Source organism: Lissotriton vulgaris, chromosome 5 (genome assembly GCF_964263255.1).
Source record: "Lissotriton vulgaris chromosome 5, aLisVul1.2, whole genome shotgun sequence".
Lineage (NCBI taxonomy): Eukaryota > Metazoa > Chordata > Amphibia > Caudata > Salamandridae > Lissotriton > Lissotriton vulgaris.
Window position 1 is genome coordinate 181148775 of NC_141693.1, and position 18683 is coordinate 181167457.

The 18683-nt window shown below is 45.4% G+C and overlaps 1 protein-coding gene across 6 annotated transcripts in view; it reads left to right on the plus strand.

Moving 5' to 3' along the window:
- AKNA (AT-hook transcription factor) overlaps nucleotides 1-18683 on the plus strand; it is a 282106-nt gene that overhangs the window by 111843 nt on the left and 151580 nt on the right. For all 6 annotated transcript variants that reach the window (XM_086921106.1, XM_086921112.1, XM_086921108.1 and 3 more), the window contains exons 10-11: nucleotides 5319-5464; nucleotides 9505-9672. In XM_086921106.1, the coding sequence (XP_086777232.1) occupies nucleotides 5319-5464; nucleotides 9505-9672 (314 nt within the window). The remainder of the gene's footprint in view (nucleotides 1-5318; nucleotides 5465-9504; nucleotides 9673-18683) is intronic.

An 18683-nucleotide genomic window follows, 5' to 3' on the forward strand; every position in this document is an offset into this window, starting at 1 on the left:
AGCCAGTGCTGTTGTCCATCCAGCATTCCTACAGCCAGTGCTGCTTTTCATCTGGCATTCCTTCAGCCAGTGCTGCTGTCCATCCCTGCATTCCTACAACCAGTGTTGCTGTCCATCCCTGCATTCCTACAGCCAGTGCTGCTGTCCATCCCTGCATTCCTACAGCCAGTGCTGCTGTCCATCTGGAATTCCTACGCCAGTGCTGCTATCCATCCGTGCATTCCTTCCATCAGTGCTGCTGTCCATCCCTGCATTCCTACAGACAATGCTACTGTCCATCGCTGCTTTCCTACAGCCAGTGCTGCTGTCCACCCCTGCATTCCTACAGCCAGTGCTGCTGTCCATCCCTGCATTCCTACAGACAATGCTACTGTCCATCGTGCATTCTTACAGCCAGTGCTGCTGTCCACCCCTGCATTCCTACAGACAATGCTGCTGTCCACCCCTACATTCCTACAGCCAGTGCTGCTGTCCATCCCTGCATTCCTACAGACAATGCTACTGTCCATCGTGCATTCTTACAGCCAGTGCTGCTGTCCATCGTGCATTCTTACAGCCAGTGCTGCTGTCCATTCCTGCATTCCTACAGACAATGCTACTGTCCATCGCTGCTTTCCTACAGCCAGTGCTGCTGTCCACCCCTGCATTCCTAAAGCCAGTGCTGCTGTCCACCCCTGCATTCCTACAGACAATGCTGCTCTCCATCCCTGCATTCCTACAGCCAGTGCTGTTGTCCATCCCTGCATTCCTACAACCAGTGTTGCTGTCCATCCCTGCATTCCTACAGCCAGTGCTGTTGTCCATCCCTACATTCCTACAGCCAGTGCTGCTTTTCATCTGGCATTCCTACAGCCAGTGCTGCTGTCCATCCCTGCATTCCTACAACCAGTGTTGCTGTCCATCCCCGCATTCCTACAGCCAGTGCTGCTGTCCATCCCTGCATTCCTACAGCCAGTGCTGCTGTCCATCTGGAATTCCTACAGACAGTGCTGCTATCCATCCGTGCATTCCTTCCATCAGTGCTGCTGTCCATCCCTGCATTCCTACAGACAATGCTACTGTCCATCGCTGCTTTCCTACAGCCAGTGCTGCTGTCCACCCCTGCATTCCTACAGCCAGTGCTGCTGTCCATCCCTGCATTCCTACCGACAATGCTACTGTCCATCGTGCATTCTTACAGCCAGTGCTGATGTCCACCCCTGCATTCCTACAGACAATGCTGCTGTCCACCCCTGCATTCCTACAGCCAGTGCTGCTGTCCGTCCCTGCATTCCTACAGACAATGCTACTGTCCATCGTGCATTCTTACAGCCAGTGCTGCTGTCCACCCCTGCATTCCTACAGACAATGCTGCTGTCCATCCCTGCATTCCTACAGCCAGTGCTGTTGTCCATCCCTGCATTCCTACAGCCAGTGCAGCTTTTCATCTGGCATTCCTACAGCCAGTGCTGCTGTCCATCCCTGCATTCCTACAACCAGTGTTGCTGTCCATCCCTGCATTCCTACAGCTAGTGCTGTTGTCCATCCCTGCATTCCTACAGCCAGTGCTGCTTTTCATCTGGTATTCCTACAGCCAGTGCTGCTGACCATCCCTGCATTCCTACAACCAGTGTTGCTGTCCGTCCCCGCATTCCTACAGCCAGTGCTGCTGTCCATCCCTGCATTCCTACAGCCAGTGCTGCTGTCCATCTGGAATTCCTACAGCCAGTGCTGCTATCCATCCCTGCATTCCTACAGCCAGTGCTGTTGTCCATCCCTGCATTCCTACAACCAGTGTTGCTGTCCGTCCCCGCATTCCTACAGCCAGTGCTGCTGTCCATCCCTGCATTCCTACAGCCAGTGCTGCTGTCCATCTGGAATTCCTACAGCCAGTGCTGCTATCCATCCCTGCATTCCTACAGCCAGTGCTGTTGTCCATCCCTGCATTCCTACAGCCAGTGCTGTTGTCCATCCCTGCATTCCTACAGCATGTGCTGCTGGCCATCTGGAATTCCTACAGCCAGTGCTGCTATCCATCCCTGCATTCCTACAGCCAGTGCTGCTATCCATCCCTGCATTCCTACAGCCAGTGCTGCTGTCCATCGTGCATTCTTACAGCCAGTGCTGCTGTCCACCCCTGCATTCCTACAGCATGTGCTGCTGGCCATCTGGAATTCCTACAGCCAGTGCTGCTATCCATCCCTGCATTCCTACAGCCAGTGCTGCTATCCATCCCTGCATTCCTACAGCCAGTGCTGCTGTCCATCGTGCATTCTTACAGCCAGTGCTGCTGTCCATCCCTGCATTCTTACAGCCAGTGCTGCTGTCCACCTGGCATTCCTACAGCCAGTGCTGCTGTCCATCTGGCATTCCTACAGCCAGGGCTGCTGTCCATCCCTGCATTTCTACAGCCAGTGCTGCTGTCCATCCCTGCATTCCTACAGCCAGTGTTGCTGTCCACCCCTACATTCCTGAAGCCAGTGCTGCTGTCCACCCCTGCATTCCTACAGCCAGTGCTGCTGTCCATCCCTGCATTCCTAAAGTCAGTGTCACTGTCTTTTTCTACAATTAATGCTTTGACTCACTTCTTTAGGGGATGCACCTGGGCATTCCAACTTGCAATATGTCTGTCCATTACTAGGTTTGCTCCCGCTTAGCAAATGCTCCAATCCCTTCCACCAGCAACACTACTGTCCATTCCTATACCCGATCTCCAGTCAATTCTTAAAGTCATTGGTTGTGTCAAATCCGACAGCCTCTATGGTGGTTCATTCCTAGAACCAGTGCTTTTGCCTTAAGTCAATGCTCCTGTACATTCCCACAGCCATTGCTCCTCTGCATTTCTACAACCAGTCTACCATTCTTTCATAGCCAGGGGTACCACAGCAGCATTCCAGTCCAGAGTCCCACCCAGTGCTCATGTCTATCCTTAATTGAAGCCATTCCTACTGCCAGTGCTTTGTCCATTCTATCCATTGCTCACCATTCTGGCAGTCTGTGCTCCTGTCCATTGCTTTGGCCCAGGGCTCACACCCATTGCTACAGCTAGTGATATTAACCATTCCCATAGTGTCCCTCTCCATGGCTAAAGTGGTGCTTTATATTGTTACTGTCACTGCTCTTGTCCACTCCAAATGCCAGTTCTCTGCCTGTACCCATTGTTCATATGTTCTTTCCAAATGTGGTTCTCTCCATTCCCACCCCTAATGCTACAGTTCATTCCTACAGTCAGTAACCACACAATGGTCTGTGCAGTGATAAGTCCTAGTCCTAGGGTCAGTGCTTTGTGTATATTCCTGTAGACAGTGGCCCAGTGAATTGCAAAAGGCACCAAGCATCTATTCCATAGACTGACACATTTGGTGATAGAAAACAAAAGAAAAATCCTAATGTGCCACGTTGCACAGACCGATGTTATGTGCTGTTATCCAGAGCCAATGATCTAATTCTATACCCTAGAGCCAGTATTTGTTCACATGTCTGCAGTCATTGCTCATTGGCCTGCTCCAAAGACAAGTGGCCTTAACCCAATGTGCCAAAGAGAGCACGCAGAGACTACTGCCACTGCCAATGCTCATGACACTATCTTCTCCCATATGACAGCCAGCTCTGTGCTATAAACAACAGCATCTCTAAACACCAGCACAGGAATCATTCCTACGCTGTGATTTAAACCAGTCCTGTTTCTCAATACTATTCACTATATACCCCACAGTTCTACTGCACACCAGTACAGTTATCACTCTTGCACTGTCCACCCAGCCAGTGTTCCTGGACACACATACAGGAATTCTGCCTATTCTGTAATTTGGGGCCAATACTATTGCCCATGGTACTGTCATTTGCTACCATATTCTATTGCACTTCAAAGACATTGGTCTTTCACACCCGTACAGTAATCATCCCTGCACCCCACATTGCAGCCAGTACTTCTGCATCCCGAAAGCAGGAGCTATGCCTTGACTGGACTTTGAAGCCCATGGTCCTGCACACCCATAAAGGCATTGCTACTGTATTGTATACTCCACAGCAAGCATTCCTGCACATCTGAACAGTAATCATTCCAAGCACTGCATTGTGCAATTAGTGCTCTTGCCCCCCATGCAAGAATCACACCAGGCCATGCTCTTGCACAGCTATGTAGTAATCACTGCTGTACTTCACTTTGCAGCCCATGTAATTTCACATCCATACAGGAGTTACATGTGTACTGTACATCACCGCCAATGTTCTTGCACGACTATAGAGCTCTTGCACAGTCTTCCATAGCAAACCCTCACATCAGGCATTCCAATATGATCCCATAAAATGAGCAGTTTATCCAATGCTTCTGTTGCACAGTGCACCTGCAATGTGACCACTAGAGGTGGGCATAGAAATCCGCTTTACCAGCAGAGTTTGCAGAGTTTTGCCCACTTTGCGCTCTGCGCAGAGTTGCGAAAAACTCTGCGAAGTGACACGGAGCATAGTTTTTTTGTCTTGAGCAGCTCAATCACATGCTAGACCTCCTCCCAGTGAGATTGCTCAACGCAGACGGTCGCGGCAGGCCGCAATTGCTCTTATTGAGAAATCTGCTGTTCGCGTTGAGGAAACTGCTGCTCAAGTAGAATGTCTACTCGAGCGGCAGAAAGCTGCATGACCCTCTGGCACAACGTATAGTGACTTTCTCACTGATTTTACAGCACAGGACAAACTCCTGGTGTTAAAAATCAGTGCGAGGAGCATGACTTAACAACCTCCACTGCTGGCAGAACTCTGCGGAGCGTGGCAGAGTTTTTCTGGCACTTCACGGAGTAAAACTCTCCGAACTCTGCCCAGGCCTGGTGACCACAACACTCCAATAGTTGAAATTTGTACACCACATCAACAGTCAAAGGTCCTGAAGAATTGTGTACTGTGTTCCTGAACTACTCCTTATGGTCTACACTTGGTTACTGTTTGCAACTTCTATTACTCTTGCTAAATTGCTTTATGCATAGAAATCTTGCACTGTTCCTCATAGCCTGCACTTCCTTATTATCCCCAACATCCATTATTCCTATAGTATGTTCTAGACATAGGGTCCCTGAACTGCCTACTATTGCCTTGATGTCTCTACTATCACACCAGTCTGTGCTCTGGCGGTAAGCTCTATATATGGTCTATCATCAGTATCCCAGAGTGTCTACAAGCCTTTACTATCCCCACGTTAGTATGCCTCATGATCCAGTAACTTCCTTCACAGCAAGCCATTTCCACTGTCTGCCTTCTTCCACATACATCCCAACCCCTGCTTCTGTAATTCAGCAGCAGCTCTTTTCTGTCATATCTGAGGCAAACCTCTGCTTTCCTTCTCCTAGACTCCAATTCCAAAGGAGAACGCTGCGCATGCCCAGGTGGAGGTGAGCTCGGCCAGTAGCGAGAGCGAGGATGGCGAAGATCTTCCTGAGCCACTGCAGCACAAGCGCTCAGAAGTGGAGAAGGGCTTTGACCACCTCCTGGGACAGTAAGTTTGCCACTCATTTGTCTAGTTCTCACACATTAGCCTGCAGGTGATTTTGCAAACATATTTACCTCACCTCATACATTACCACATGTGGCAATACCCAGTGCCACATAAATAGTCACCTGGTCTGGGTACACATATTTGACTTTCTTCACTCTTATATGGCCCCCTTATAGGCCTCTAGCCTATGGTGGCAAATTTATTAAGGAGGCAGAAGTGGAATGTGTGCATGTGTGTGTGCTTGTGTGTGTGTGTGTGTGTGTGTGTGTGTGAGTGATTTATCAGGGTTAAGCAGAGAGCCGTTTTGAGGATCCTGTGTCCCCCTGTCTTCTAATGCGAACAAAGTGAGATAAAGGCCTGCAATGTATCTGCTGATTTAGAAATCCTCCTGTTCCATTTCACTTACTAGTTACTGTGAAATTGCATAAAGGGCCTCTTTGTAGGGAAATGCAACTGCCTGTTATATTCAAAGGAATGTTTCCTATTAGGAGCCTGTGTGGCTGCTTATTTTGAACTGTTTGTTTACGTTCCCTGTGTGGCTACTTGATGGAAACCACTGTGTCACTCTTAAGACAAGTCCTCCTGCATCGGCCTCATCAAGATTATCTAGAGTCATGCATTCCCAGGAGTGAAAAGTCCCATCCACAGTTAAGAGTCTTAAGAGTCCCCTCTGCTCTATTGAATTCTCTAGCCCCTCCTGTTTGTATGTTTTCTCAGCAAAAACTGAATGTGTTGTCTTCTTGGAAATGAATATCTTATTTACACGCTCAGAGTTTACTGACTGTCCCAGTAGCTGAATATGTATGCTAGATGTGTGTGTGTTTATTTTATCATGGGCAAGCCATTTTGAGGATCCTGTGTTCCCCTGTCTTCTAATGCGGACAACATAAGAGATAAACCACTCTGGAATATATCTGCTGATTTAGAAGTCATCCTGTTCAATTTCACTTACTAGTTAATGTGAAGCTGCATAAACAGCCACTCACTTGTACTAAGACAGTTAACCCTTGTTTTATTATCATAACAAAAATGAAAGTGGAGGAGTGTGATCTATGTGGATCTCTTTCAAACACAATTGTAGTCCTACCTTAAACCCTTAAACACACTTATTCATCTGAGTCACTGACTCAGTCATCAGGCAAAAGTAATAGCCTTTATGTTTTGAAAAATATGTTATATATTCACTGGAAAAAAACAAAGCTTACAGGGATGGTATAGTTAGGAAATAGAATTAAAAAATCCTTGGAAATTCACTGAAAAAAACAAAGGTTACAGGGCAGTTAAAGTTAGGCTCAGATTTCACTTGTGCAAAAACATAGAAATTCAGCAGTTCTAGTTACTTGAGCTAACTATAACTTATGCCCCTGCAATACACTGCTTATGACCTCATATATTACATCACTCATGACATGGTCAGTGTCCTCGCTGATGACATCACGTATTACATCACTGAGGGCATCATCCACAAAACCACTCACACACCCACTCACACCCCCTACAACCTCTCATACGCCCAATCACACATGCACACAGTCACTCACATATGCATTCACAAACCCATAGAAGTACTCATCCACCCACTCACACAGCCACTCACACAACCACTCACCCGTACAGCCACTCATACAACCAGTCACTCCCCCATTCACACAGCCATACACTCTGGCTCGTTTGCAGAGTGGTTGGGAAAGGGGGCAGGGATTCACATCATCTTTCAGCTGATGGAGGTAACAGGAGGGGTTTTTGGCCCTGAGAGACCCTCGGTATCTAAGGGGTCTTGATCTCCCACCCAGTACTGCACCAGGAGGTGCGTTTGCAGAGTGCTAGAGGAAGAGGGCGCAGCCGTGGATGACCTTTCAGCAATCCTGCTGAGCTGGACTTACTGGAGGTAACAGGAGGAGTTGTTAACCCCTCAAGGACCTTCACTAGCCAAGGGGACTTCATCCTCCACAGGTTGTGCACCAGGAGGCCCCTTTGCAGAGTCGTTGATGAAGGGAGACTTCCCCCCTTGGCCAGGCTTTCTCTAAGTGTGTTAAAACAACATGCAAGCCCTGGATATCAAAGCACGAGTCTTCAGCATTGCAGCTGTGTTTTAGCATGTTATGTCTAGGTGCTGGGGACTGACCAGTACAAAATAGTAAGGGGCATTCTTTATCGACCTTGCACAACCTGTTCAGACTAAACTCCAGGAAAGGCAGAGAATGCGAAAGGCAGCCCCTTCTCATTTGAAAAGCACAAACAGAGTCTTGCAGAAACAAAGTCATGTAGTAAAGTGCGCAAAAACAGCATCATGGCAGCGAAGCTCATACTAACTTAGCAATATCGACAATGTCCCTATGGGCCATATAAAACCCTCCCCTTGGTAAGGTTTTAGGACATAGGCAAAGGACCAAAACAGAGTAAGCAGAGTTCAAAGCGTTTGAAAAAACCTATTTTGGAGAAAAAAAAATCCCAAGGCACTTTCCCCATTTTCAGAGCTTGCAATGTCCAAGCAAATTACATAACAGATCTTAACTGATTTTGACCGTGATACAACACAGATACATCACTTTGCACAGTATCAAGAACAGATGAAACCATTTTATCCAATGTATAAATGTGTGATGAAAGTGTATTGATGCTATTGTCCACTACGGCAAGGACTTTCTCTAAATTGGCCTGATCAATTTGGCACAGACGAAGAGCTGCCTCAATCTGCAAAAGTTTCCAAATTTCGTTGTAGGCTGCTTAAATGAACCTCTTAAATATAGGGTGACCTAGGTCCTAAGACGAAATCAGCTAAATCAATATTGTTTGTCAAAAGTGAGAAGTGTTGTTTCACTGAATGGAATGTTGCTACCATTGTTGGCCTCATTTACCCACCAAGTATGTGGTGACCGAATGTGTAAATGGATAACGAGGATCTGGCCTAGTCTGAGTGAAACCAGATGTTACCTTATAAAAAACGCAATTGACATGCCTTTGTATTTGTTTGCCATACCAACCATCCGGATGAATCACTTTCAGAGACATTGAAAATGTCATTGCAAAACAATGCTTGTAGTGCATCAATATTATAATTTCTCTGAGTGCGCCAATTGTCATATTCCGCTAAGGACAGAATGGTTGGGGTATTTAAAGTTTTTACAGTTGTCAGGCCGAAACAAGTGGTTTGGTATACTGTGTCATTCAAAAGCAAAATTTGAGCTGCGATCAGGCAGGCACGATGTAAAGCCTCAGTTCCCTGAACCTGCCAAGGCTTTGTGCCCCATATTGATTTTAAATTGATGGCTCCTCCCAGTGATCATAACCCTGTGTAGCTAATTTAGTTCTAAATAAGTTGGCGTAAATCAATTTGGTATGGGTTAATATAAATTTGGATTGAGATGACAATTGCAGTTTAAAGAAATAGGATTCTAGGTTTGACGTGCCATAATGCGTAAAATAAGTGAATTTATCTCTAAGAGTTTTAGAACTCCCTTGTACGGGAATAGGACAATGTTCTCATTGAGTGTAGTTAAGAACTGGTCTTAATGTGCTTGTTTTGTGTAAAAAAACTGTGCCCATAATGCTGATACCAAAAGAGATCAGCATAATTGGCAGAATTTCAAATACAAATCTTCAGCATCAAAAGCAGCATAATACTTCAAATCAGAAAACAATGCATGTACCGCTTGCACATCCCAATCGTCATATAACATCATTAAGCCTTTTATTGACTTCTTTCATTGACTTTCATTTGCTTTAATGGGGAGCAGTCTGGTTGCAACGAGGCTTGTATATTTAGGCTAATTAGAGCTGCCTATTTATGGCTTGATGGCCACTGCCTTGAATGTTAGAAGAAACACTTTGTGACAGGTAAAAGTTTGTCATAAACTAACAGGATCTGCTTCTATTACAAAATATTTTTTCAGTGCAGTGCCTGTAGCATTTAGTAGCAATGGAACTACCTTTACCAGGACTTTTGTTGACCGAGGCGTTGCTAAGGCAACAGCAAAGATTATGTCTGCTACTGTGACATCTGTGGTGACTTCAGCGGGATTCATTGTTTCTGTCTCCAGGTATAACAGCTTCAAGACCCTGCCTGTAGCCATGGGGCTGGAGTCTGTGCTGGAGGAGAAGAGGCCTGCAGAGGAAGCTGATGGTGCTGCAGGGGATGCTGGGAGAGGACGGCGAACATGGAGGCGACCATCTTTAAAAGAAGAATGGAGTCAGACTGCCCCACAACCGTAAGTGCCAGCCAGAAGTAAAACAGAAACCACAATATATTACTCAAATGTTCTGCAAAACCTTAAAAATTGTGCTTAAATTAGTCACAATTTCGCCTTTGACTACTTGACTGATTTTAGTAATCGTGAATGATATGCCAGTGTCACGTTTGGATATCTCTTGACCAAAGCTCCTGTGTCTGTATGACAAACTCATACATATGATGGGCCAGCTTACTCTGTAAGGGCCAGTTTGTAATTTATGAAGCAAAATGAGGGCATCAGTACTGAAAGTACCTCCACTTGATATCTACATATGCTTACTAGATTTATAAGAATTGATGCTGAAGGTTATGTATCGAGTTATGATTGTTCTTTTCCTTATCAGAAAATATTGACCTCTATTCTGTTCTATCTAAGATAATCTGGTTGCTCGACAATAACTGATGAGATATGTATTCAGAGGTTACTGTACTCCATGTCAAGATGTAGAAGTAATGGATTTTAAGCTGCACTCATAATAGATACTACTATACTGTTATTTTTTTGAAAATGCCAAAAAAAATGATTTTTAAATACATTTAAAAAAAATCTGGTTTCAACCATTAATTAATGGGATTTGTAAACAACAACAAAAAAGCATTCTACCCCCCTTCAACACACACAAAGACATGGGCACACACACACAGCAGAAGTGACCTGATTTATTTTTAATCGACTTTAAAGGATATGTTGATCTTAAAAGCCCAGGGTGTGGTCCACCGGAGCAGATTGAAGAGGCTCCAGAGTTATACAGTAGTGATGTTTTGTCTGAAGTGTGAAAAGTGCTGGAATCAGTGCACGGGCACACTGACTCTAACACACCAAAAAAGGATTGTAACAAATATAGGTGAGTGGCAGAGCAGCGCGAGCTAGAGTGACCAATTTTTGGGATATGGCCAAGAATGATTTGCAAATGGTTGGTTCCTGTCTGTTATGACAAAGACAGGCTAAATCAGAGTTCTATAAGGTTGCCCAGAAGGATTACCAGGGAAGGGGTTATACCCATCAGTTGAGCTCTCACAGCAGGGACAACAGCCAGGCGGATGTTTTCAGTGGCCAGGCAGAAGTCTTTTCTGGCGCCATTTACAGAAGCAATCCTCATTTATATTTCTAAATAATGTTCCAAGCAGGTCCAAGTGCAGTTTATGCAGTATGTGAAATCTGACTGGAGAAGGTGCCTGCCTGTGTCCAACCCATCCTGTGATTCCCAAATATGCCTGATCTTCATCAGTAAAACTTGTATTTACCACTAATTACTTCAGTGTTGGACATATGTGAACACTTTAAGTAACACAGTGTTTGAGGCATATGAGCTGCAGATTGTACACTATGCATTAGATCGCCACCTGGTGTTGGGCTCGGATGATTGCAGGTTGTTGTCTTCTTGGAAGAAGTCTTTGTAGTCACGAGATAGGTGACTCCTCCCTTGGACAATACTGCGCATGGGCATCGGCTCCATCCTTAGATTGTTTTTTTCCGCCACTGGGTTCGGATGAAGGTTTCTCCACTCCGGCTAGAAAAGGACTTTTCAGCAACTTCGAAGCGCAGAAGTTCCTCAAACTTCTACAAACTACCCTCGACATCGACTACAATACTTTTGACGTCATCACTTCCATTCCGGTCATCGACGCTGGCCGTTGGGCCTACCGACGCCGTGCGACCTACACCACATGGAAAGAACTCCGTTCAAAAGATGATCGGTATGTCGAGCAAAGTTCCCACATAGCGACCACCATGAAGTCTGCAACCTCTGTCTAGCGCCGGAACACGACGAGTCGACCTGCACAGCTTGTGCATCCTTCGGATCGAAGAAAACTATCCGGGATCGGAGAGCTCGTCGACACGAAATGAGGAGATCAGCTCCAGCACCGGAAGACCTCTTCGACGAAGAGGTTCCCCTCGTTCCCGAAGAAGACTCACCTGATCTCCAGATCGTATCAGAGGCAGACGACTCAGATGACTCCATTCCATCAGGTCAGCGCGTGAGTACTACTGCCCCTGCACCACATATTCTGTCCAAACTTAAGGCAAAGGTCAGCACTCCGCCCAAAGGGCCCAGTCGAGACCGAATACCTGCTTAGAAAGCCCCGCCTTCCAGCCTGGCTCTGAAGAAAACAACTAAGCCTTCTAGTGCCTCGACACAGAGCAAGCCTCTTCCATCGGCACCAAAAAATAAAGAGGCCTCGGCGCCGAAGCCAAAAGACCCTTCGACACCGAAGCCAAAAGACCCTTCGGCACCGAAGCCAAAAGACCCGTCTGCACCGAAGCCTAAAACAGTACCAGCCCGAAACATAAAGATGTACCGGTACCGAAACCGAAAGAAGCACCGGCTTCGAAGCCGTCCACTTCTACATCTTCGACGCCGAAGAACTCAAAGCCTGATTCCGAGGTGCCCAAATCCTCGAACATGCCTACAAAGCCGAAAACAACACCTTCAACACTGAAAACTATGCCACAGGACGTTATAACACCTCCCAAGGCTAAAGACACACGACAACCTCCTCTGAAATCGAAAAAATCGACGCCCAAGAAGGTTGTAGAGGAGGAAGAACTTTTTAGACCAGATCCTCGACAAAAGAAGATCTACATAGACCCAAGGTCAGGTCATGTAGGTGCTACACCTCACAAAAAGAGACCAGCAGATGCACCACCCACACCTGTGGTTCCTGCCAAAAAGAAAGACTGTGCAACATCTCCTATGCACCCTTCCTCTCCTATACCTTCCTCTCCTTCTTCTCCTGTTCCTCCTCACATATCACCTCAAATCTCTCCTGTACATTCTCCATTATCATCACATTCCCCACAACAGAATGATGATGAATACAATTTGGGTGGAGGGGAGGACATGCAAGAACCTGATTCATACCATGTAGATGAGGGTGTATGGGACTTTTCAAACCCCCAAAATGGGCCTATATGGGACTTTACAAACCCACAAAATGTGCCTGACATTCCTGAACCGCAGTCATACCCATCAAAACCTCCCCCTCCAGAAGATACCATTGGTTTTGGTCAGTTGTTAAACAGAGCTGCTGTTTACCACGGAGTCCCTATGCATTCCGATGACATAGAGGAGGATTTTCTCCTGTATACCTTTGAGCAGTCTCAGCGGTCTGCTCAAATTCTTCCCATGATCAAGGGGGTTATAAAACACGCTCCAGAGGTATTTAAAGACCCTGTACGCACTAGAATGTTAAACCCTAGAATCGAGAAAAAATATAGACCAGCACCCGCAGATCCAGTCTACATTAAAGGACATCTGCCACTAGACTCATTAGTTGTAGCCAATGCTAGGAAGAGGGCGAATTCTCAAACTTCTGGCGAAGCACCCCCACCTGACAAAGAATCAAAAGTAATTGAGGCGTCAGGTAAAAGAATAGCTGCACAAGCTACAAACATTTGGCGTATAGCAAATACACAAGCCCTCCTCTCTCGTTACGATAGGGCTCATTATGACCAATTAGAAAAACTATTTGAGCACTTACCAGATCAGTACAAAGATCAAGCAAATGACCTTATACAGGAAGGCAAGTTGAAATCCAATGCCTCAATAAAATGCACGCTAGATGTCGCAGACACAGCATCTAGAGCTGTAAATACCAGTGTCCTACTCAGGAGACATGCGTGGTTACGCATTTCAGGGTTTAAACAAGAAGTGAAAAACACTATTTTAAACCAACCATTTAATCCGAACCAGTTATTTGGCCCAGAAGTAGACACTACACTGGAAAAAATGAAGAAAGATACCGACACCGCCAAGTCTATGGGGGCTTTACATTCCACAACAGCTAGAAGCTCCTTTGGTCGCTCCTTTTATAGAGGAGGCTCCAAACAAACTGGAGCAGACACTACAACATCTTTCAAATCACAAACATCCTCTAACAAGGGATACTTTAGAGGAGGATACAGAGGCAATAATAACAAAGGAAGAGGTTGCTGTAACAATAACAATCGATCCTCTTCCGCCACAAAACAGTGACTTCCCTCTGCTCCCCCCACAGCATTCCACTCCTGTAGGGGGCAGATTAACACAGTTCCTGCCTGTCTGGAACTCCATTACAACAGACAAGTGGGTAATACAGATTATCTAACATGGCTACTGCCTAGAATTTACAGCAACCCCGTCAACCATACCTCCCAGGCAGCGTCCAATGTCTACAGACCATCTAACTCTGCTTCAACAGGAGGTTCTCCTGTTTCTACAAAAAGATTCTATTCAAATAGGTACTTTAGAAGAACAAGGAACAGGGGTTTACACGCTGTACTTTCTAATTCCCAAAAAGGACGGAACACTAAGGCCAATTCTCGACCTCCGGCCCCTCAACCATTACATACAATCAGATCATTTTCATATGATCACTGTACAACAAGTGCTCCCACTGCTGCAACAAGGCGACTTTCTTACAACACTAGATCTAAAAGACGCCTACTTCCATATCCCCATACATCCTGCCCACAGAAGGTATCTAAGGCTTGTACTGGAAGGACAACACTATCAGTTCAAAGTCCTCCCATTCGGAGTGACAACGGCACTAAGAGCAGTGGCAGCTGGTGAAGTTTGAGAGTGGTGGGGCTGGGGTTGCGAAGGTATGAGTTAACATAACATTAGGGTAGCGCAGGATTTTTTTGCGAGGTCGGTCACGATTTCCTGCGCAAATCTTGTTTTAAAACTTAAACAATTTATTTTCAAGAACCATTCTTTTAAATAAAAAGAGCAAAACACCATAGATGTTTTTAACTTCAATGGTCCCCAGTTTAATGGAAGTCCTTATTTTGGCATATTTTTGTATGGCAGCAATATATAAAGGAAATTAGCAACGAATTGAGCACAACAATGTTGTGATGAGCAGAAGCAGAAAAAGTTCAGTTGAAATGAAATTCTTTTAAGAGACCATTTTCAATTAGGTGGCTGTTAAAACAGCCAGGCACCAGCATCCTGCTGACTAGTCATTGAAAGTGCAAAAAAATAACAATCATGCATGCTCTGCACTTCAGGCGGCATAACCGTAAAAGCTTCAACAGAGATAGGCAAATGATTGATACTATTAATCAAAGGTTCTTTGTGATGAAAACAAATGCAACGTTATTTGCTCCAAAAAGAGAAGAAAACTCTACAAAGCTAACTCATTCAGTGTTTTGTTGAGTTCAGATGTAGTATAACTCACCAAATCAGTTGTGAAGGAATATCTGGATGTGGTAAAAATGAACAGTAAATGCGTTTTAATGTCAGTTCTGACATTCTAGCTCTGTATTTTTTTTGCAGCTTTTATGAAGGCCAAACTCCCCCAAAGATACTGGTGCACTTTACAAGAGCACCAGTTGCATGAGACAAGGGCATATTCATGTTCTATAAGGACAGGGACAGTATTTACTCAGAACCACAGGATGTTGAGCTGACACCAGGACTCGATCCAAGCTCACCACTGAAAAATCGGCCGCTCTGACATTCACATCATCTACCATAAAGAAAATATGCCAGTCATAACATGTCACAAGCACACCTGACTGGATCATTTTGTTTACAAGCTAGGACCGCCATATACTTGAAATAGCACCCCATATTAAACTCTAAAGAATTATAAATACGTTCCTACCTGTATTTACAAATTACATTTATAAAATAAAAATTCCTCCCTCCTGATCCTAACAATAAACCTTAAGAAAGTTAGAAAACGATGTGTCCATTCCAACATGCAAAAAACAATTCATTTATACCTTTTATTGGGATTATAATACAGCAGTGATGATTGATAAAATTGCTTACTTTACTTTCTTCAAATAGGCCGGGTCCGAGCAAGTCACTTTCTCATTTCCCAAGCAGCAAAGCTTTTCTTTTTCATGCCTGTCTGAAGCATTGTCAGGACTGACTCGGGTGACTCGTTAATTGAAGCACGGCAACTTCTTTCACTGCACTGGACATCTGCAGTGTCTAAAATTCACGAGTCTGCATGTGGTGGAAAAGGTGTCCAAAAATGTCTGCAGCGCGGGAAGCAGACAACTCGAGTCTGCGAAGTGTGTATTCAAAATTAATGAAGACACACTGCGCAGACTCGATTACTTGGCTTCCCGGCTGCCTGTAGCCTTAACTCCACCCTTTCCTAGTACATCACAGGGTGGGTGCCACCCCACCTTGTGACGTGCTGGGAAAGGGTGTGGTGACCATGCTCTCACCTCCCTGAGTGACGGAAAGCCCCAGAGATACAGGGCTTCAGTTAAAGCCTTGTCGACCAGTCTCCTCCCCCTGATCCCCTGGGAAATTTGAATACACACTTCGCAGACTCGAGTTGTCTGCTTCCCGCGCTGCAGACATTTTTGGCTGATTTCATTCCCAGGGGATCAGGGGGAGGAGACTGGTCGACAAGGCTTTGTATTTGCCGAGCTGATGACCTCACAGGCCTCAGGGCCGTGAGAGCTTCAGCCCGGCAAATGCTTCACACTTTCGGCAAGCCTAGGGGGCAGCATTTAAGGAATGCTTGCTTCCGTCACGGATGGAAGCAAGCACAGTGACTGACACGGCGTCGGTGCATCATAGAAAGCACAAAATGTGTGCTCATTTTATTTAAAAAAAAAACATTTGTGTGCCAACAAATTGCTTTTAATTTTATTTACTCTGACTCTGTCCTTGGCAATGAAAGTAAGGGGGGCGGAGCCCCGACGCCCAACAGCAGAAACCACCACTGACTAAGAGTATTCACAAAGTGCCTAGCAGTGGTAGCAGCACATCTCAGAAGACAACAAATAAATGTCTTCCCTTATCTGAACGACTGGCTCATAAAAGCCAAGTCATTCAATCAGTGTGTCCAACACACACATCAGACAATTCAAACATTGCACGACTTAGGGTTTACAATAAACTACACCAAGTCGCACCTGCAGCCTTCGCATGTACATCAGTATCTAGGAGCTACACTAAACATGTCTACAGCCCTCGCGTATCCCAGTCCAGCCAGGATACAAAGCATTCAAACCTTAGTCACCACTTTTCAACACTAGCAGTCTCTGCAAGCCAGGGTGTTCATGAGACTAATAGGCATGATGGCATCTTGCATCTTCATAGTACCACACGCAAGATTGCAAATGCGCCAATTACAAGAATGCCTAGCACAACAGTGGAACCAAGCTCAAGGTCAACTAACAGACCTGGTGTTGGTAGACAGCCGCACGCATCACTCTCTGCAGTGGTGGAACACAAAAAACTTGACAAAGGGGTGGCCGTTCCTCGAGCCAGTTCCACAAGTAGTTCTCACAACAGACGCATCCCTCACAGGATGGGGAGCCCATCTCTTACATCACACAACTCTGGGCCAATGGACCAATCAACAAAAACTGTTCCATATCAACCATCTAGAGCTGCTAGCAATATTCTTAGCACTCAAGCCTTTTCAACTTCAAGTACAAAACAAACTGTCCTAATCCGGATGTACAATATGACAGCCATTTACTATATACAAAAGCAGGGGGGGACACACTCTGCAACTGTCCCAACTTGCACAGAACATTTGGAGATAGGCCATTCCTCAGAACATTTATCTGTTAGCGGAACACCTTCCAGGAGTTCACAATCCGATAGCAGATCTGTTAAGTCGGAAGTCACAACAGATTCACGAATGGGAACTACATCCACAAGTTCTTCAGCCATTCTTCCAAAGGTGGGGGTACCCACACATAGATCTGTTTGCCACACACGAAAATGCAAAATGCCCAACCTTCGCCGCCAGGTTTCCACACCCACTGTCCGAAGGCAATGTGATATGGATGAACTGGTCAGCCAAATTTGCGTACGCTTTCCTCCTCTCCCATTCATTCCATTAGTAGTGCGCAAGCTCAGACAACAGTCTCTCAAATTGATCCTTGTAGCTCCCACATGGGCACGCCAACCGTGGTTCACCACACTACTAGATCTCTCTCTAGTTCCACATCAAAAGCTACAGCTCACACCCTCCCTGTTAACACAGAACCATGGAGAAATCGGACACCCAGACCCAAACCAACTGAATTTGGCGATCTGGCTCCTGAAGTCTTAGAGTTTGGTTATCTAAACCTACCACCAGACTGTATTTGCATTAAAGAGGCTAGGAGACCTACTACCAGAGCGTGTTATGCCGCTAAATGGAAAAGATTTGCCATTTATTGCAGCAATAACCAAATGGATCCCCTAGATGCTTCCATCCAGAATATCATTTGCTACCTTTTACATTACAAAGGTCTAACTTGGCATATTCTTCCATACGCCTGCACCTTGCAGCAATTGCACCCTATTTACAAAACAAGCAACATCTGTCTCTCTTCAGAGTACCTGCAATCAAAGCATTCATGGAAGGATTAAAAAGAATAATCCCACCCAGATTAAAAAGAATAATCCCACCTTCTCCTTTGTGGAACCTCAATCTTGTCCTTACAAGACTCATGGGGCCCCCTTTTGAGCCTCTTCATAAATGTGAACTGCAATTCCTAACATGGAAAACAACTTTCCCTGTTGCCATTACTTCTCTCAGAAGAGTAAGTGAGATACAAGCTTTCACTATACAAGAACCATTTTTTCAAATACATCCTAACAAAGTGGTTCTTAGATCTAATCCAAAATTTCTTCCAAAGGTCATCACTCCTTTTCACCTAAATCAATCCGTAGAGTTACCTCTGCAGCGGAAAGGGCTTTACACACATTAGATGTTAAAAGGGCTCTTTTATACTATAGAACTAAATCCTTTTGAAAGACAAAATAACTGTTTGTATATTTCTCTCCCCCACACAAGGGCAACCCCATCTCCAAAGGTGGGATTGCAAGGTGAATTGTAAAGTGTATACAAATATGCTATATTAAAGCTAAACGTACATTAACAGTTCCTCCTAGAGCGCACTCCACTCGCAAACTAGGAGCCTCTATGGCTGTCTTAGGATACATACCCCTAGAGGACATATGCAAGGCAGCAACATGGTCTACACCACACACCTTCACAAAACACTATTGTGTTGACGCGCAAGCCAAGCAG